This window comes from Rhinatrema bivittatum, chromosome 1 (genome assembly GCF_901001135.1).
Source record: "Rhinatrema bivittatum chromosome 1, aRhiBiv1.1, whole genome shotgun sequence".
Lineage (NCBI taxonomy): Eukaryota > Metazoa > Chordata > Amphibia > Gymnophiona > Rhinatrematidae > Rhinatrema > Rhinatrema bivittatum.
In genome coordinates this window covers 461,593,362-461,614,433 of record NC_042615.1, presented here as the reverse complement: position 1 = coordinate 461,614,433, position 21,072 = coordinate 461,593,362, and the positions used below count along the sequence as shown (strand labels likewise).

At 40.0% G+C, this 21,072-nt stretch overlaps 2 protein-coding genes across 5 annotated transcripts in view; one reads left to right on the top strand and one right to left on the bottom strand.

Annotated features, from left to right (window-relative positions):
• The window catches only part of PSIP1 (PC4 and SFRS1 interacting protein 1), a 249,383-nt gene extending 230,494 nt beyond the window's left edge, over positions 1-18,889 (top strand). For all 3 annotated transcript variants that reach the window (XM_029605901.1, XM_029605884.1, XM_029605894.1), the window contains 3 exons: positions 1,766-1,982; positions 7,524-7,638; positions 17,404-18,889. In XM_029605901.1, coding sequence (XP_029461761.1) covers positions 1,766-1,982; positions 7,524-7,638; positions 17,404-17,473 — 402 coding nt within the window. In that variant the 3' untranslated portion in view covers positions 17,474-18,889. The remainder of the gene's footprint in view (positions 1-1,765; positions 1,983-7,523; positions 7,639-17,403) is intronic.
• Positions 18,890-20,686: 1,797 nt separating this feature from the next.
• Positions 20,687-21,072, bottom strand: part of SNAPC3 (small nuclear RNA activating complex polypeptide 3) — a 64,387-nt gene continuing 64,001 nt past the window's right edge. For both annotated transcript variants that reach the window (XR_003857387.1, XM_029605861.1), the window contains one exon: positions 20,687-20,852. The gene's annotated coding sequence lies outside the window, so the exon portion shown is untranslated. The remainder of the gene's footprint in view (positions 20,853-21,072) is intronic.

Genomic DNA, 21,072 nt, shown 5'->3' with positions numbered 1-21,072 from the left:
GAATGAATGGGACTCTGCATGGGGGTGTATGTGTGTGAATGCATGGGTGCCTGCATGAGAATGAATTGCTGCCTGCCTGGAGGATGGAGCGGGAGTGGTGTGAAAATGAATGGGAGCCTGCCTGGGGTTCAGTGTGTGTGTATAATATGTGAGGGAGCCAGTGAGTGTGAGAGCATGAGTGTGTATGAGAAAATCCAGGGGAGTAAGAGTTTGGGGGGGGGTGGAGGGGGAGAGAGTTAATTGAAGATTTAGCCAATGAAATTCAGCAACAAAAAAGTCACTAAGCAGGTAAGGTAAATAATTGTTTTTTCTTTATTAATAAATACAGAACATATATTAAAATTATAACTTTTTGTTATTAATATTAGAGCTACAAATATCACAAAATTATGGATTTTTCTAGAAGTGACACACCACCCGAGTTTTGCTCGGTTTATTTATGAATTTTGACACACTGAGCACAAAAGGTTGGCCATCACTGCCCTAGGACATATCGTCTTTTCCTTGTTCTGATCTTCCAGCATTCCACAAAGTGGAATGTTTTAGTAAGGATAGATCTGTCCACTTAGATGTTCATCAAATCCGACTCAGCTACATAAACTGACCAATTCCATTGGCTCTTTGGTTTTGTTTGACGCATCTCACATGGGAGAGAAAACTTTGTAATCTGCTTTATCCAGGTGGACCTAGGAAACAATTTCATCAGCGTATTGCTAATAGGGATGCAGGCTCTCTTGGTGTTTTGTGCTCATTACACGATGGTTTAAGCTTCCTCTTGGGAAGAGGTTGCAGCTGTTGCTCCAGTGAGCATTTGTAGAGCAACTACTCAGTCTTCCTTACATTAGATCTCTAATCATTTCATTATTAATCGCTTAACACAAAATGATCTGTGATTTACAATAAAATAACACTCATAAAAACATAAATATCACATAATATACAAATAAAAAGACAAAAAATAAATAAACATTATAAGCCACAAATATAAAAGGAAGTCATGCCAAGGAAGACGTGGTCCTTGGACGGATCTAGCTAAATGATGAGGAGAAATTAAATTTTATCTGTTAATTTCCTTTCCATGAATACTGATAGACCAGTCCAGGAACCTCCCAGGAAATCAGTGGCTGCATCTTCATTGGTCCTTAGATAAGAGCTCATAGGGTCTCACAGAAGGTTCTCAGTATGTCTCTTTGGAGAAAACCTGCAGATTTTCTATTTCTCCACTTTGTGGCTTCCGTTCTCCCTTTTCTCTGTTGGAATTCTTAGAGGGAGATAACAGTTGGAGGGTTGTCTCCTGTTTTCACTGTTTCATAGTTTTTGTTTTTTTAAGTTTCTTGTAGTTTGGTCATAGGTGGTTTTACCACTTGATTACTTTGACATAAGGATTCTGACAAGTTCTCAGGCTGCACCACTCCTTACAGTCAGTGATGATGTCACTGAAAAAATTCTGGTTCTCAAATCTCCATCTGCTGGCAAGATAGCATAAACCCATACATCTGGACTGGACTAGCAGGATTCAAGGAAAGGAAATTAACAGGTAAGACTGCATTTTTCCATTATAGGAGGTCATGAATTTTATTTTTTAACCACTAGGGTTTATAGGGGTGAGGTAGAGTGTGTGTGATGCCATTAATGTTATTTTTATTCCATATGTCAGACACGCTGAAAGGGAATATGATTCAGATATATGAAAACTGAATATACTTAAATGCAGATTTGTGGTCATTTTTCATTGGTGTATGAATTTTATTTTTTTAATTTCTAGATCCGGAGGTTTAAGGCTAGCCAGACTATCATGGAAAAAGCTACAATGCTCTACAATAAGTTCAAGAACATGTTTCTGGTGGGAGAAGGTGACTCTGTCATCACACAAGTGTTGAACAAGTCACTGGCTGAGCAGAAGCAGCATGAGGAGGCTAACAAGACCAAGGAGCTGGGGAAGAAAGGGCCACACAGGAGAGGCGACAAGGAGCAGAATGCAGGTAGAGTTTTGATCAGCTTTCTGGTCTCTGAATGTCCCACACTTTAAAAAAAAAAAAAAAAAAAAAGACTTAAAAAAAATAAGTAGCCTCTACTACCTCTTCTTTTTTTTAAGATGATATTGAACCTTCCCTGTGCCCTCCGATGCAGCCGTGTCACCAAGAGTATGATAAATGGTACTCTACATGCTGGCACTGATTGCCAAAATTCAATGATGATCATGTTCAGAAAGAGAGAATACGTTATACATCATTTTCTCTGCACTTTGGGAGGTGTGCATTTTTTATTTTTCTGGGTGCTGTACCAGAGTCTCTTAATCCCCAGCAGAGGACTGGCTGTCTGGAGGATGCTTTCCCAGGGATGTTTCTTATATGATTGCCAGAAAGAGAACAAGAATTATTTTAGTCCATGCCCAGCCTGAAACTATTTTTCATTTGATTTGTGATTATAAGGGGCTACATTTTGCATACAAGTTACTGTAAAAAAAAAAAAAAAAAAAAAAAAGGAAAAGAAAAAAAGGCTCTAATGCACTTTAGTGAAGGAGAAACTCTGTGATAGAGGGGTGTCCTGTCATCATTTTCTCTCTCAATTAAATCCAAAAACTGGCTAAGGAATAAACCATTCACCTATCAACAATATTGATTTTTTTATTTTATTTAGTTTTTTATATTCCGATTTTCGGCACTTCAAAGTGTATATCAAAGTGGATTACATTCAGGTACTATAGGTATTTCCCTGTCCCCACAGGGCTTACAATCTAATTTTGTACCTGAGTCAACACAGGGTAAAGTGACTTGCTCAAGGTCACAAGGAGTGACAGCAGGATTTGAACCCTGGTTTCCCTGGGTCATAGCCTGCTGCTCTATCCACTAGGCTACTCCCTCCCCATCTTAAAGTCACTCTACAAATTATGAAAAATGTGAAATCCTCAAGGCTATGTCGTTGAGAATCCCAATGTTCCACCAAAGGAGCCTGCGCTTTTACAGTACGAATGCAACTTTTGTGTTCCACTATATGAGTGCAAACACTTTTTAGTTTGTCCAATGTAGAGCAATTTGTAGGGGCATAAAATGCCATAAATTACCTGAGCAGTATTACAATCAAATATACCTGGAATGCAGTAACCTTTAGTGAGACCAGGATATTGAAAAACATATAGGATAAGAAAATGAGGTCATACACTACATCTTCTACATAGTGAATGTTGGCCTTGAGGAGGGGGAGTATTCAAAGGGGGCAAAACTGCAGATACCAAATGGCCTTGAAGGTTTTTAATTATTTTAAATGCAGAGATAGGGGCTTCCCTAAAAGGGCCCAACCAGCTAGGACTTGCCAATGATTGCGTACAATCGCTCTAATCTGAAACACTCGATTGGAATAAGGAATAGCACACACCATTCAGTGCCCATAAGAAAACTATCCTGATTGGCATGTAAAGCTTGTTTGTATACCTGCAGTATATCCATGATCTTCAAAACAGGCTTTCAAGAAAAATAGGGGAATGTATGTTGCATTACAAATTTACCATTATAAAAGTTTACTTTTCTTTTTTCAATTTAATGTTTATCAAACAGAATCATAATCTCACCAACATTATACATAACTGTACCGTTTAAACAATTAACATAATATTATTTCAATAGTCATTTGAAAAGTACATATTCATCTCACATACATATCTGGGTTTATTTTCATCTCTTACTCCCCTCCCTACCCTGCCCCCATTACTATCCCCTCTCCAATTCTGATATTCCACGCTTACCAATATGTATTGTGTACACGTTTCTAAACCTTAACACGGATTCCCAACCTCACATCTTGTTGCCTGTTTCTCCCTCCAGGTAATATATGGGGCCCAGGTTTTTTCAGATTTTGTGATGACATCATATTTGTGCTGTGAGCTTGCATATATTATATACACTGGCTAGTCTCATCCGTACACATTCTAATGATGGCACCTCAGCCTTGTGCCACCATGCTGCAATAATGATCTGCAAAATCAAGTGCTGAACTTTCTTATCTAGATCCGCTTTTCTTCATGTAATTCAAAAAAAAAATTGTGGGGTCTTTAGAAACCCCGCATTCGGTTATCTCATGATTTAAATTTATAACCATATCCCAATAGCCATTCACCTTTGGGCACTCCCACCAAATATGATAAAAATTCTCCTTTCTTCCACATTCATGCCAACAGAAATCTGAAACACCTGGGAACATTCTCTGCAGCCTTTCCAGGGTCAGATACCATCTGTATAGGATCTTATGTCAGTTTTCTAAAATTTGTGTCATTCGAAAGCATAAATCCCAGGCTGCCTCCTTAATTGATATACCCAAATCACATTCCCAGACTAGAATACACTTTGGCTTATGTTGCAGTTCACCAGTTGGTAATGTATAGATTTTAGATATAATCTTTTCATTTTATCTGCTCTCACAATATCCTTCAAACAGTAAGAACATAAAATGTACCATGCTAGGTCAGACTAAATGTCCTTCAAGCCCACATGCAAATACAAAAAAGAAAGCAGTTGGCCTGCTTTCCCCTTCTGACTTTCAGATCCCCAGCTTTATTAACTTGTCAACTGTCCCTCTTATTCCCTACCCAACCAGATTAAGTTGATCCCACCAAAATCACTGGAATTTTCCAGCCTTCTTTCAGACGCTTGCAGTACTAAATGTAGGGTTCCCCAACTGCCTGCATAGCCGCCTTCCTTCTCACATCACTCTCTGCCATTTTGGCTGCTCCTCTTTTCTCCAGTTAAAAGTAGGTGGTTTGGTTCATGGTTCCTCTGCCATCGTCATCCCCCATCCCACAGGAACATGGCCACTGCTGCCACCATCTTCACTCTTGCCAACTTGCCTTGGACAGAAAAGCTAAGGCCAAAAGGAAAAAGTCACCGGTACTTTATTTCCTCTTTTCTCAATATGGAAATTATTCCTTTAAATTCCCATTTTTTCCTGATAGTTACTGGTGACAAATCTTGAAATACTTCTTCAAATTGATTTTTCTTAGCAATTTAACCCATTTTGTGTGCTCGCTGTGCTTTGTTTTTTTATTCCTTTATTGCGAAACTGTGGCAACAGGCTGCTATATCACCTCAGCACACCTTAAGCGCTGTGACTTTGTAGTTTAATAGATGGCAGTTCCTCCAAACTTGTATCTGCACCCAGTATCGCAGTGCAAATGCTATTAATGATCTGAAAGCAATCCGCCAGCTCGATTCTCCTGAACCCCCGGAAGCGGAGGTTGGAGCAGCGAGACCTATTCTCAAGGTCTTCCAGCCGCTTATCCAGATCTTGAACCGCTTTCACCATGCCATCCACCACCTCATGCCATGCGTTCAAATCTATGACCTGTTCCCCTAGATGCGACCCTACATCCTAGCTCACCATCACACCAAGTTCTGACTTCATTACGCCTTTATCCTGGTGAACCTCAGTAAAACACCTCCAGAATTCATACTGGGTGGGCATGCTCTCATCTCATTCTTTGCACCTAGCACTGTCAGGCTCGCGACTTGCCTTGGTTGCCACGTCTTCCGGGTCTTCTCCCTCCTCTAGGCCTTCAGCCTTAAGTACTTCCCAGTTCGCAAATGAGAATTGCTTTAAATCAAGCTGGGTTTTTTTTTTCTGCACCATATTGCCTGCGTCCACACAACACACCTTGGCGCTTTTCGTTCATCCCGGGGATATTTTGCTACTGAGATTGCTACAGATTGCAAGTTGGGGCTGGAGCTAAGGTTTTAGGATGACATCACTGTCTCAAGTTTGTTACATTTGACAAAAATAGAACAATATAATATTTTCAATCAGTACATTAAACATTCCTCCACTTTTATTATAAAGAATTATACAGAATTTAATTTCATTATTTAAACCTCAATATCATACATTGAATTAGTATATTTAAAAAAAAAAAGTCTGTAACAAACCATACCCAAAACTCCTGCTGCAACCAGAAAACCAGTGGCTCACAGCTAATGCAGTCCAACTCCAACAGCCAATCGTGTTCTTTATATACAAATATGCCAATCAGTGAGGAGCAAAGGTTGCCATAGGACTGCCATATACATAAACTACTCCATTAATATCCAGCAAAATAACAAATCGTAGAATTACAAAAACACACTCCAAGCCACACTAACATTCAACCCACTAGGATACACTGAATCCAAACCTTATATTCAAAGCTGCTTCGATCTTAAACAGACGGCAATTTGTCACCCCCTGGGGATGCAGGAGAATCTTCGCCAAAAATTGAAGATCAATTGAATGTGATTTATCTATCCAATGTGTCACAAGTGGGACCTCCATAAGTACATTATTAATATTGCGATGTTCAATAATGTGTACCTCGAGAGCCCAAATGGTTTTGCCCACATAAATCAATTGGCACGGTCATATTACTATATACACAACCCCTGTAGATAAACAGGTAATATAAGATTTAAGAACAAACTTGGAAGTAATTTTTATTTGGATGTCACCCCCTTTGGTTCTTAAGCTTCTTGAATTATGTGATAGGCTTAGTAGCACCCTGCAGTTTTACATACATTCAGGCAGTGACCAAACCCAACTAATTATTTGCAAACCAGGGAAGGGGGCAGGAATATTATAATGGACAGCACTGAGCCATTTTATTTTTTTTCCCTACTATTGGAGTATGTTGATAGCCTGTGGATGACACCCGAGGATCCCAGTGGAGAGTAAAGTAAGAGATCGCGTAGAGTCCACAGTACTGAAACAGGAAAAGAAAATGGATGAATTGGGATGGTCTTGTGGTTCTTATCTGCTTGTCATATCCATAAAAAAAAAAAATTTTTAAAGCTCCATTTTTATTCTTACACTTTTACTTAAATGTGGATAAAAAATAAGGATCACTAAGTAGTAGATGCCTTTTTACTGGACTAAATTAATTTATTTGTGAGTAGCTTTCAAGAGGTGTGCTCCCTTCATCAGGTCACTACAGAAGTAGCGTAGTTATGCTGCATACTTGTTTCTCATCCCCCTATGGCAGCCATCAGCTGTGTCTGCCTCAGTCGCCTTACTGTTGGCAGTTGGTCGATCACACTCAGCCTCCTATGGCAGCAGCCCCCACCTTCACTTTCCTTTACTGATCTCTGGACGTTGGGTTGGAATGTATGCCATCTGCCGCCCTTCCATGGCCTGTTCCAGCCATGCGTTTCAACATGCTTACCATTATTTCTATATCAAGTAGATAAAAATCAAACAGGGTACATTCTGTGTTGTCCTTGAACTCTCAGGACAGATGCAACAGCAGAAGACCCAGCCTGTCCCTGTCTTTAGTAAAGAGCTTTCCGTGAAAACCTCATATTCCATCTCTCTTGGGTGCTGTGGCACTTGCTTACGCCTGTGATGTTTGACAATACAGAAGGGACGGGATCTCTCTGGCTCAGCCTGATACTGATCAGCAGGGAAAGAAGTTGTATAACAATGCCTGACTTTGCTGTTGCCTGTAATTTTTTTTTCCTTTTTCTCCCTTCCCCCCCCCCCCTTTTATGTATTTATTTTTTTTTTTTAAGATGCCAAGGCAGTGAATGGAGGACGCAACCCCCGAGAGCGAACCCAGGCACAGCAGAATGGCGAAAGTGGCGAGGAAAGCGAGGACCTTAATGAGGCCCAGAGCACCAAGAAACGGTGAAGCACGCTTTTTGGCAGCAGTGATCAGAAAATTCAATTGGTGTACAGCAGCCACCTTTCGCATGTACCCCCGTTGCCAGCCAGGAGCAGCAATAAAAGAGAGGCCCTAGTGGGCATATCTGGAGGTCACTGTTTATTGTATCCCCTTCAGGATTTGTCATGTAGCATACATACTCATCTTCCAGCCTCGAGAGATGAATTCAACATGGATTTTGGATGTGGTTTTAACGGTAGAAATAACTTTGCATACACAACAGTGTAAAGCATTAGGGTCAAACAGAAGCTGAAATATAGACCCTAAAATGGATTGTGATTTTATTTTTTCATGGAATTTTCCCGTCTTTTACTGCTTTTGGAATAGCCTCCTGCTACCCCCCCCCCCCCTGGAAGGCCTTGTCCAGTAATGGCTCTCTTTGATGAAAACACAGCACTTGACAAGCTTGCAGTACAACCAGCCCCTCCTCCATGTTTCATTATTATATGGAGCTTGGGCTGGCAGCACTGATCACAGAATCTGACACACTATTGTATTGTTTCTCAGCTGTGTTCATTATTTCAGCAGGCTGCTTCTGTTGTCTTTTTTTCATATTAGCCTTTTGGGCCTTAGCATACCAAAACAGTTAGTGCTACCTGTGCTTTTTCTGACATTCCGTCATCATGTGGAGTGTACTTTAGAAGCTTAAATTTCTGGGAAATAAAAATGGCCATACTTCTATCACCACGTCATTCCTCTTTCAGTTTTAGATTTTTGATAGGGACATTGTAACTATGAATTAGCCTCTACAGCTTAGTATATAGTGATGCTTCATAAATATTGTGTAACCTGATAAAAGAGTTTCCTTATATGACAGCGTTCAGCTTATTTGCTTTACCTCTGTAATTTTGATTTTATTCTGTGACCTGATGGCATTCTTTCTTTATTCTGAGTTTTCCCTTGCTGTCCCAGTGATTTGTTTTTTTGGTTTTGGGTTTGTTTTTTTTTTCTTTTCCTGGCCTGATATTTTCTCAGGCCAATTCTTTCCCCAAGAATTAAAAAAAAACAAAAAAACTCTTCTTCCTTCTCTTTACTACAAGTTGGTAGTTACCAGTTGATAAGATTTTATAAGAAATGAATGGTTCTGGTTCATAGCTGAGATGCATTTGTTTCTCCTTTCATGAATGTCCTATCTGCTCATGAATCATCTCAAATTCTTCCTTACCGTCCAATAAGCAGGCTGAATTAGCTATTATATGTGGGTGACATCATCCAGCGGCACTGAATGCACTTGTCTCTCCAAGTTGTAGAGCTCTGAACTCTACTAAGCATGTGTGGGAAGTTCCTGTGTGAGTGTTGTCTTGTGAGCCTCCTCAGTTGTTTTTTGTCCAAGCTGACATCCAGGCATGTACTTCATCTACATAGAAATGTTGGCAGAAGACCAAACGGCCCATTCAGCCTGCCCAGCAAGCTTCCACACTTATTTTTTTTCTCATACTTATCTGTCACTCTTGGCCCTTATTAGTAACTTTTTGGTTCTAGTTACATTCAACCCCCACCATTGATGTAGAGAGCAGTGCTGGAGCTGCATCTAAGTGAAGTATCAAGCTTAATTGGTTAGGGGTAGTAACTGCTGCAATAAGCAAGCTTCTCCCACCCTTATTTGTTTACTGAGTCTGTGCAATTCAGTCCTTGTTGGTTGTTTGAATATAAATACTCTCTTCATTCCCCTCTATTCTGTCCTCTATTTTTCACCTCAAATTTGAAATTTTTCTTCAAGAATCTTTTTCTACCTTGCCTCGCTTCTTCTGTAGTCATACAAACAGCACTTTTTAGTGCTTCCTAAAAAAAGGGAGAGGAATCTCTCACAGTATGTCTGTTTGTTAGCAGTTTTGCTGACATCTAAAGTTTTAAATTAAAGCCTGTATAAAGAATAGGATTTATTTAAGTACTGAAGATTATATCTTCCAAGAAGTCATAAGTGTAGTTACACCGCACTGATGTTATAAGAAATCCAATAAGTTTGTTTGGTCACTGAACAAAAGAGAATAATAACATGGATGACTACATATCACCAGATGTTTGATATTTTTAACTAGACTAAGGTGGGATAAACTCTATATTATTCTGTGTTTTATTAAGAAGCCCCTGAAGCAGCCCTATTATAAAAGGGCGAAACTCAGGCCTTGAGTCGGGCAAATTCTTAATAAATATTTTTAAAGGACATTCGGTGTTATCCTTTTTTTGTTTCCTCAAAGCATGAAAAGAGACATGCATCCACCTATGCTGAATCAAAGCACAATGCATTGATGTATTTGAAGCACAGTGAAGCAGTCTATGTTCTCGAAGACATTGATGTGCTCAAAGCTTGGTGCATCAATGCTCCCCATACTCAATGCATTGGTACACCCGATGCATGCTGTAAACCACATCAGATTCATGGTTCCCCAATGTAAGGTTTATTAGCACATATTACAACAATGATTGATGCACCAATGCAAGTCGTTCCAACCCACTCGATGCATCTTGATTCTTCTGATACAGCCATGACTTTTCCACTTCATGTCCCAGTATACCCAATGCAGACATAATACATTCCACTCATGTTGCACTGCATGATGTCCCTGGCCCTTTTTTTGGGCCTACAACCCAGAAGGAGCTTAAAATCCTCTGCATCTTTTAAAGATTCTGCATCACCTTCTTGGGACCCAAAAAGATTACCTAAAAAAAAATATACTAACCATCCAAGATCTGCAGGGGAAGGAGTCAAGAGTATCTTAACCATATAACCAGTGGAAGAGGTAAACACCCCCAAAGTTAGTAGCTGAAAATTTTCGTTTACAAACCTCAGATCCTATCTGTTTGATAGTATCATAGTCCTCAAATCTGCCGCCTATTAAAATGCAGGAACCAGTCTCATAAGATGATCCTCTGCTAACTCCAGATCAAAAGACACAGCAGCTTATGAACAGGTGTCAGAGTTAGTGAGAAATGTCTTTACCTCCCTAGCAAAACAGACAGATGGAACAATCTCAGTTTTTCACTCTTGCTTCAGCTGTTCCTCATTCTGGAGTTCCAAATTCAATTTTGGGTGTATCAACCTTTTCAAACAGTATCAGCTTCATCCTCTTCTGGCATAACATCAACAAAAGCTTCTGGATAGACCTAAACAGAACGCCATCAACCAAAATCAACCCAACAGGCCCAGCCTAAGCCAGGGCCCAGTTTTTGATACCTTCATCCAATCCTTTTTCTTCCCTTCCTTTAGTGGGACAAATGAAGCATTTCCTGGACCAAACCTCAGCATTGTGCAGCATGGGTACCAGTTGCATTTCTCCCAACCCTCACCTTTTCCACACCGCCACCCTGACCAAATCCTTTTCATGTCCCCCATATTCAATTGGAGATGCAGTCTCTTCTTCAACACCAAGTGGTGGAGATTCTCCCTGCATCACAATACCAGCAGGGTTTCTAATCTAGATATTTTCTTAAGCTCAAAAATTCAGGGGAATTGCAACTGATCTTTGACCTGCAGCTCCTCAACAAGCATATCCTCCTGGAGAAATTGAAAATAAACTTTAAGCACAATTCTACCTTTTCATTCAATAAAGCAAAAGTCATCTTCAGATCTTAGAGTTTCTCAGCAACTTGAAGCCCAACGTAGAAGCTACACAGAAACTTCAGTTCATAGGTACCCACATTAGACAACTTGCTTTAGAAAACATTCCTGCCCTTGATTGAAGGTTGACCATAATCTCGCCTATTCAAGCACAGCTGGCCCGTCCGAGGTCCACTGCCAAAAGGCTTCTCCTACTGCTCAGTCATATGGCAGCAGCCATCCTCATAGTTCCTTTGACCTGTCTTCACATACGTTACCTCAGGTGTGGTCTACGATCACAGTGGGATCAGCCTCTGACTTCAGTAATATGAATCACACCACAAATAATGGAGTTGCAATGGTGTTGCATTCACATGTATTCCAGGATGGTGCTCCACTCTGTCCTCATGAGCTTCTCCTTAAAAAAACAAAACGCTTTAACCAAACATGGGGAGCCCATGTGGGACGATTTTGTACCCAGGGTCTATAGTCTGCACAAGAATCTGTCTTCCAAATCAATCTCCTGGAGCTAAGAGGAATGTGGCATGCTCTCACCACATTCATGCATCTGCTCTGCAAAAAGAGCATCCTGATTCAAACAGACAATCCAGTTGCTGTGTTCAGTATCTGCCAGCAGGGAGGAACAGGATCGTAGCTTCAATGCCGAGAAGCATTCATCTGGACAGGGCCAGAATGACACCAGGCAATACCACAAACAACTTACCTACCAGGTGTTTCCAACATTCTAGAGGATCATATCGGCAGAGGGTTTTGACCTCACAAGTCTTCTCTTCAGCAATCAGTAGCAAATGAACTGTTTGTCTTCTGAGATATTCCAACAGTGAATCTGTTTGCAAAACACAAAATTAAATCAGTTTTGCTCCATTCTTAGGCTAGCAGCACAAGATGCTTTCCTTCTTGACTGGGGCCAAAGTCTCATGTATCTTTTCCACCAGCACCACTCATTGCCAAAACAAAACAGAAGATTCACCAAGTTCAAGCCTGCCTGATCCTGCTAGTGCCAGCGTGGCCCAGGAAAATTTGGTATGTGTATCTTGTCAAGCTTTTCAGCAGTCCTCCCATACTATTGGGATCCTAAACTGCTCTTCTAACTCAAGACTGGATGCTTTATCATCCCAAACTCTCAGCCCTCAGCCACATGGCATGGATGCTGAATTCTCAGTAATTACCAACTTTCACCTACCTTCAGTAGTCAGACATTCATTTCCTCTTGAAAGCCTTTAACTGGAAAAGATTTTCCATCTGCCAACAGCATGATTCTGATTCCTTTTCATGTGAACCTCTGCAACTTTTGCAATACTTGCTTTATCTAATTCAGGCCTCACCACTGCCTCAGTGAGAGTACATCTCTGCGCCATCGTGGCTTATCACACTTTACAACAAACGAATCTCCATGAATCTGCTTGTATCACATTTTATGAAAGGGCTCTGGCACATCAAACCTCTGATACCGAAACCATCTGTTCTGTGGGATCTCAGTGTGGTCCTCTCTCAATTACTGAAGCCTCCTTTTGAACCGCTGGAATCTACTCCTTTAAAATTCCTGACTTGGAAAGTCCTTTTCATAGTTGCAGTCACCTCAGTGCAAAGAGTTAGTGAACTACATATCTGCAGTTCTATCTCAACAAGGTGGTTCTTCATACTCACCCAAAGTTTCTACCAAAGATAGTCTCAGCTTTTCATATTAATCAATCTGTTTTACTTTACCTTCTTCTTGAGGCCGCACAGGCATGACAGAGAAAAAGCCCTCCATATTCTGGACTGCAAAAGGATCTTGACATATTACCTAATGTTCCAGAAACCTTGCAAGGAACAGTCTAGTGATGGATGCTTTTTAAATCTCATGGAATGATGGACTTCTGTATGCATTTTTCCCTGATTCCTGACATAGCCAAGATGATTCAAAAATTAAGAAGAGAAAAGGGCCTAATGGTTGCCTCTTTTTGGCCACGTCAAATTTATCTGTGGCTTCAATACCGAGCTATTCAGCAGCCAATAAAGTTCAAAGTATTCCCATCCCTGATCACTCAATACATTGGGAATCTTCTCCGTCTTTTGCTCTGACTGCCTGGATATTGAAAGTCAACTAGTCTCTTCTACACACTTACCTACAGAAGCAGGAAAGGTTATTCTAGAAGCAAGGAAATGCTCCACTAGAAGATCTGACAGTTTTAAATGGAAAAGATTTTCTAATTAGGACCCCTTTTAGTGTTCTATCCGCCTCCTGCTTTTGTATGTTTTAAGCCTTTCTGAATCAAGATTGAAAACTAAATTAGAGTTTACCTTTGTGCTATAGGAGCATGCCACCAGAATTCAATAGGAGTTCCTATTTCGTAGCAACTTATAGTCGCCAAATTAATTTCATCCTCCAGTTGGAAAGCTGCTTGCTCCAGGGCATCAAAATATAGTTCTCGCTCAGCTCATGAAATTGTCCTTTGTCCCTCTAGCCACAGCAGAAGTAAAACTTCTTTCTTGGAAGGTTTTGTTTTTGATTGCTGTAACTTCTGTTCACAGAGTGAGGGAATTACAAGCACTAGTCTCATAATCTTCATATACCCAAATTTTCAAAAGAGTAGTTTTAAAAACTCATCCTAAATTTATATCATCATTTGTCTATTTCACTTGAACTAATCCATCATAATACAACATTTTTGCTGAAACCAAATGCCAGTAAAAGTGAACAGGTTTTTCAGACCTAGGACTGCAGAAGAACTTTATTGTTCTATCTGGAGCAAACAAAATCTTACAGAAAACCTTCTCAACTATTCATCTCCTTCAACCCAGTCAAACAAAGATTTTCAATTACAAAATGAACTCTTTCCACATGGATTTCCAATTGACTACAACAAGAAATGCAGTCGGGACAACAACTGCAAATTAAACTAAAAGCCTATTAAGTCAGGGCTACAGCAGCTCCCATAGCCACCTTCACTCTGCTTCCATAGAAGAAATTGCAAAGCTGCCTTCTGGTCTTCTATCCATACTTTCAAAGCTCATTACTGCCTAGAAAATGTTTCACATCAAGACAACAGATTTAGCCAAGCAGTTCAAAAGCATATATAACTAATTCATTCAGTTTTCCCTCTAGCCTCTAACAAATTGAAGGTTACAAGTTCCACTATTGATAAGAACATAAGAAATTTCCATGCTGGGACAGACCAAGGGTCCATCAAGCCCAGCATCCTGTTTCCAACAGAGGCCAAAAACCAGGCCACAAGAACCTGGCAATTACCCAAACACTAAGAAGAACCCATGCTACTGATGCAATTAATAGCAGTGGCTATTCCCTAAGTATAATTGATTAATAGCCATTAATGGACTTCTCCTCCAAGAACTTATCCAAACCTTTTTTGAACCCAGCTACACTAACTGCACTAACTACCTTCTCTGGCAACCAATTCCAGAGCTTTATTGTGCGTTGAGTGAAAAAGAATTTTCTCCGATTAGTCTTAAATGTGTTACTTGCTAACTTCATGGAATGCCCCCTAGTCCTTCTATTATTCGAAAGTGTAAATAACAGAGTCACATCTACTCGTTCAAGACCTCTCATGATCTTAAAGACCTCTATCATATCCCCCCTCAGCCGTCTCTTCTCCAAGCTGAACAGCCCTAACCTCTTCAGCCTTTCCTCATAGGGGAGCTGTTCCATCCCCTTTATCATTTTGGTTGCCCTTCTCTGTACCTTCTCCATCGCAACTATATCTTTTTTGAGATGCGGCGACCAGAATTGTACACAGTATTCAAGGTGCGGTCTCACCATGGAGCGATACAGAGGCATTATGACATTTTCCGTTCTATTAACCATTCCCTTCCTAATAATTCCTAACATTCTATTTGCTTTTTTGACTGCTGCAGCACACTGAGCCGACGATTTTAAAGTATTATCCACTATGATGCCTAGATCTTTTTCCTGGGTGGTAGCTCCTAACATGGAACCTAACATCGTGTAACTACAGCAAGGGTTATTTTTCCCTATGTGCATCACCTTGCACTTGTCCACATTAAATTTCATCTGCCATTTGGATGCCCAATCTTCCAGTCTTGCAAGGTCCTCCTGTAATGTATCACAGTCTGCCTGTGATTTAACTACTCTGAATAATTTTGTATCATCCGCAAATTTGATAACCTCACTCGTCGTATTCCTTTCCAGATCATTTATATATATATATATTGAAAAGCACCGGTCCCAATACAGATCCCTGAGGTACTCCACTGTTTACCCTTTCCACTGAGAATATTGACCATTTAATCCTACTCTGTTTCCTGTCTTTTAACCAGCTTGTAATCCACGAAAGGACATCGCCTCCTATCCCATGACTTTTTAGTTTTCGTAGAAGCCTCTCATGAGGGACTTTGTCAAACGCCTTCTGAAAATCCAAATACACTACATCTACCGGTTCACCTTTATCCACATGTTTATTAACCCCTTAAAAAAAATGAAGCAGATTTGTTAGGCAAGACTTCCCTTGGGTAAATCCATGTTGACTGTCCCATTAAATCATGTCTTTCTATATGCTCTACAATTTTGATCTTGAGAATAGTTTCCACTATTTTTCCCGGCACTGAAGTCAGGCTCACTGGTCTATAATTACCCGGATCGCCCCTGGAGCCTTTTTTAAATATTGGGGTTACATTGGCCACCCTCCAGTCTTCAGGTACAATGGATGATTTTAATGATAGGTTACAAATTTTAACTAATAGATCAGAAATTTCATTTTTGAGTTCCTTCAGAACCCTAGGATGCATACCATCCGGTCCAGGTGATTTGCTACTCTTTAGTTTGTCAATCTGGCCTACTACATCTTCCAGGTTCACAGTGATTTCGTTCAGTTCGTCTGAGTCATCGCCCCTGAAAACCATCTCCGGAACTGGTATCTCCCCAACATCCTCATTAGTAAACACGGAGGCAAAGAATTCATTTAGTCTTTCTGTAATGGCCTTATCTTCCCTAAGAGCCCCTTTAACCCCTCTGTCATCTAATGGTCCAACCGACTCCCTCACAGGTTTCTTGCTTTGGATATATTTTAAAAAGTTTTTATTATGAGTTTTTGCCTCTATGGCCAACTTCATTTCAAATTCTCTCTTCGCCTGTCTTATCAATGTTTTACACTTACCTTGACAATGCTTATGTTTTATCCTATTTTCTTCAGATGGATCCTTCTTCCAATTTTTGAAGGATGTTTTTTTGGCTAAAATAGCCTCTTTCACCTCACCTTTTAACCATGATGGTAATCGTTTTGCCTTCCTGATATAAAAACATACTATAACATGCAACCCATAACTTGGGAGCTTATGTGGCTAATTTACTATCCTGCTTGTCCATGAGAAAGCAGAGTATTTTGTTCTATTTGTTTGTTGCAGCAAATGTTTTTGTTTGATTTATTATTTGTTTATAACTGATTTTGAATTTTTTGTGTTACTGCCTGGATAATGTACTTTGCAGGTGGGATATAAAATTTTAATAAATGAAATGAAATTACCTGTAACAGGTTTTCCCTGCACATGCTCACAGAAAGATCACCTCAATTTGTCTGAGCTCTGAGAGAACTTTTCCTTCTCAGTGCAGTCAGATGCTGTCATCCACTTGTGTGGCTGCTTTGCCCTGTTCTCTACAGAGAATGCCTGTTAAAGATAAGCAGCTTTGCTTGCCCAAAACCTGTTGATATCCTCTGTCTCTAATATGTTATTTTGTAATGTAACTATTGAGAATTTTATGTCTGAAACATGTTATTTTTATGAGTGTAATTTTGGAAGTCACATTGAATTTCAGATAGAGCAACCTATAACCGTTTTAAATAAAATAAATAAAACAAATAAAACTTTGAAAAACTTTTTAGTTTTCCAGCATTTACATCCGAAAACCCAATCAGTGGGAGAGATTGTAGGGAGGGAATAGATTATAATTTTGCAGTGATTTAAGTGTGGATTGTATCATTGCTCATAATTTTGTCATTTGGGATCTACTGCAGTAGATTGTGCTGCTTTTGGGAGGGGAAGGGAGTTTTTTCCAGAATCATGGAAAGCTAAGACTGAAAGGAGCTTTGAGGCAGTCTATACCATCTGTCTGCCTCCAGGCACAAGCCACCATAAACTATACCATGCCAGGTAGATATATCTAATCTGCTCCAAATAGGAATGAAATTAACTGCTCTTTTCTCTCTCTTTCTAGCCCTCCTGGAGGATTGAAGGAGGCTAAGCCAGAAAAACAAGCCAGCGAAGACTCAGCATCAGAAAATTAAAACTGCTTTTGGGAATGATTTTTTTTTTTAAACCCTCACCCAACTGTAACATGCAATGTGGAGTTTGGTTGTGATTGTCTGACATCTGAAACCTTATAAGACTGGTTAAAATTTTAAATAATTTTATAAGTATAGTATTTTGATGTGCAGCCAAAAAGAAGAAAAAATGTTTTCAAGGCAGAAAAGGCCTGTCTGTTTTTGTTTCTAAGGAAAAATATTGATTATTGGATTTCTTGTTGGTAGTGTTTGTGCAGTGTTAACGGGCCAAACGGTTTTTAAGTGTTCTTAAAAAAAAAAATAAATAAAAACAAATGAAAAATTTTTAAAAAGTCCATGAGCCAAACCGAAATCCAAGAAGCTATTTTTGTTTTGTCACAGGGCTTACAGCTGTGGTTTGTTTTTACTCACTTATTGTATATCTTGATGTCTCATTAAGGATAAACAAGAATTACAGGTATTGATTGATCAGTGTTTTAATTGGTATGAAACTTGATCTGTTTCAAAATAGACTTTTTTTTTTTCTTAGATTTTTTTTGTACATCCCTAGTGTGTTGCAAGGCTGCTTATTTATGGGGTTGGTTTTTTTTGTAATAAATACTTGTAATTTTTTTTTTAATAGCTGTGAATCTTTTAGTTTCAATTGAGCGTATGTTATTGGTTCTTTTCTTTTTTTTTAAAGAAGAATGACATTTTAATCTTGCAAACTGTCAAAATTGTACCTGCTTTGTAAATAAATGCTCTACAAAACTTTTTTTTTTCTATGCTGTGGGGAGTGTGGGATTTTGTTCTGGAAAGCATTTTTTTTTTGGGGGGGGACGGGACGGGGGATGATGATGATAGTGGTGTTTGTTTTTAAGTTGTTTGTACTGAGTTGGTAATGGGTATGGTTCTTCATTTTCGGTTTAAACTGATTTTCATCCATAAATTCCCAGAATTTTCCAAAAGTGACGGTTGATTTAAACTCTAATTTTAGGCTGATTGAGCAGCTCCAGAGCTGTGTTCTAAAGGCCTTCAGTAACTGCTGGCAGACAGTATGGGCCAAAGCACCTTCAGTGTTTCAAGTCCTGCCCCTCACCAGCAACAGTGCTTGCCCACCAGTGTCACTGATATGGTGCTTCCCCCCCCCCCCCCCCCCCCCCCCGGCACTTCTTGGCAGGCTTCCTGCCCCCACACAAAGCATAAGTGCAGTTCTGCACCGCACAGGAGCTTCAGAAGCATGCTGCTAAAGGAGAAACCTGAAATCACCACCAGTAAGGATGAATGCTGTTGCGGGGGGAGGATAGGGGTGTGGAGAGAGAGTGACATGCTAGGCAGGATCCTAGTTAGGGATGCTGCTGAGTTGGGTGAATGGGAGAATATGCTCAATATTGTTTTATTGTCCTGGCTTCTGTCCACCAAAATAAACTCTGATACTTACCCAGAAAAATGAGTCACATTTTTCTACTGATTTTCTCCTGTGGTTTTTTTTTTTTTATTATTATTATCAGGAAAACTTAAAAAAAAAAAAAAAAAATGAAGATCCTTAGTAATGGGACAATGTTGGCTTTGAATGTCTATTTCTGAAATATACCAGCATAGTTGTGAAGCACAGGTGGAGCTTACACCACTTAACACCTCATTCTTGGTGCACACTGCATGGGAAGCTTTCAGTTCCTGGTCTGCTCATAATGGACATTCTGTGAGGGGAGTGGCCTGGAATGGCTGGACTAGAATCCCACATTGTAACTGACTAGAATATCAACAAAAGCAGAACAATGCTTAAGGAATAAGGCCCCTTCATCTTTAGTCAGTTGAATAAGGATGAGTGGGATTCGCCTTGGGCCCTGTGCATGGTCTATTTTTCCAATGGAACTTTGAACCCTGCAACCTTGTGGCTCTATCATTGAGCTAAAACAGCAACTCCTTTTTCCCAGCTTGTAGGAGAACACTATTCTAGCCAATGTTGCTAATATTCATCCCCTTACCACTCTACCCTGTCACAGGCACTAAATATTCTGTATCCACCACCTTTTCATATGCATTTAGTGCTGCTCTCCTCCACCAGGCATCCTCGGCTATCCCACATTTCTGTTGTCTTGCTGAGCAGCAGGGTGAGGTCCAGGCCCTTCTGTTCTTCTGTACAGTGCTGGCGGCAGTAGCCTCATCATGCTCTCCCGCTTCCTTCCCCAGATGCATGGGAAATGTGAGGCAGCACACATTCAGTCTCCCTGAGAGCCTCACATTCTCTGAGGTGGGCTTTGTTTAAAATGGAAACAGTACAAGAGAAGCTGGGGCTGCTGCAAAGACCATGAGTGCATACTGGCTCATGGTCCCTACATGGAGAGAGAGAGGAAGAAGTGATGATGCCACACACAAATAGGAGCAGGATGCACAGTTACTCCATTGCTTTGGAAGAGAAGAGGCACAGGATGGCAGCAGGTGCTTGGTGGGAATGAGATGTAGTAGTCAGCTACAGAGGTGATGAGGGAGGGGGTTAGTTGGCGGAGGTTTGGATGTAGCGCTAAATTTATTTTCTGCCAGGGGAGGCAAGATTCTTTACCCTAGCTTACACTTGTAAATGCCATTTAAAAGAAACAACTTTTGAGTAGTAAAGAACTTCTTGAATAATATTTAGTCTTGACAAATACGCAAAACTGACTTATTCAGGAAAGCTAACTAAAACTGAAAACATCTTAAGGGACAGCAGTATAAAAGGGCTGAAACAAGAATAGGTGAGAGTGAAACAACCCAATATAAAACACTGCGAGAGAAGATCAGCAGTGAGTACTCCAGAAGACTGAATTGATATCGAAAAATAGCAATAATCAAGATAAAAGCCATCAATCACATTGCAATACTTGCACTTTCATGCGGCTTTGAAATCAACTGATACAAGCAATAACTCAACCAGCTGGATGTAAGAACAGAACTTGCTAAGCCTACATCCCAAGAGCAGGAGGAGAATGGGCTTTATGGGAATAGATTACATACACAGATCTACTATAGCAGACTTACCGTCATCATCATCAAATCTGGATAAGCATTCAGAAGAATGGAAACCTGCCAGCACGCATAGGGAAAGAAGCAACAACAAAATTCTTTAAAGTGTTAGACCAAACAAGGAACAATAAGTGGCAAGAGTTCAAATAGAGTGGACGATGTAAAAGGTTACTTTAGCAACCATGTGTAAATTAAGAACAGACACCTGAATGGCTATAAAGAAGGGAACAAACCTAAAGATGAGAGATTTATAATTGCAGCCCTTGTCAGTGGACTATGTACAAAATTGATTACAGCAAGCACAGAAAAAAACTGTAGAAGCAGACATATGGATTCTGTAGTGTAGTTCTGTAGACTTTTCCATCTTGTGGCTGGAAATGACTTGCTGATGTTGGAAGGCCTGTGTACAAAAAAACACAATAAAATAGTGTTTCTAGTTTCCAGTAAATGAGCTATGCTGACATCATAGTATGCAGAGGGTGCTGGTTAATGGATGAGGAGAGGGGTAAAATAATGATGAAGTCAATATTAAAAAAAAACATACAAAAGATAACTTATCCAGCTAAAGTTAGCCAGATAAGTTAACTGGGTTAGTTATCTGGCCACATGTGGCTTGATAA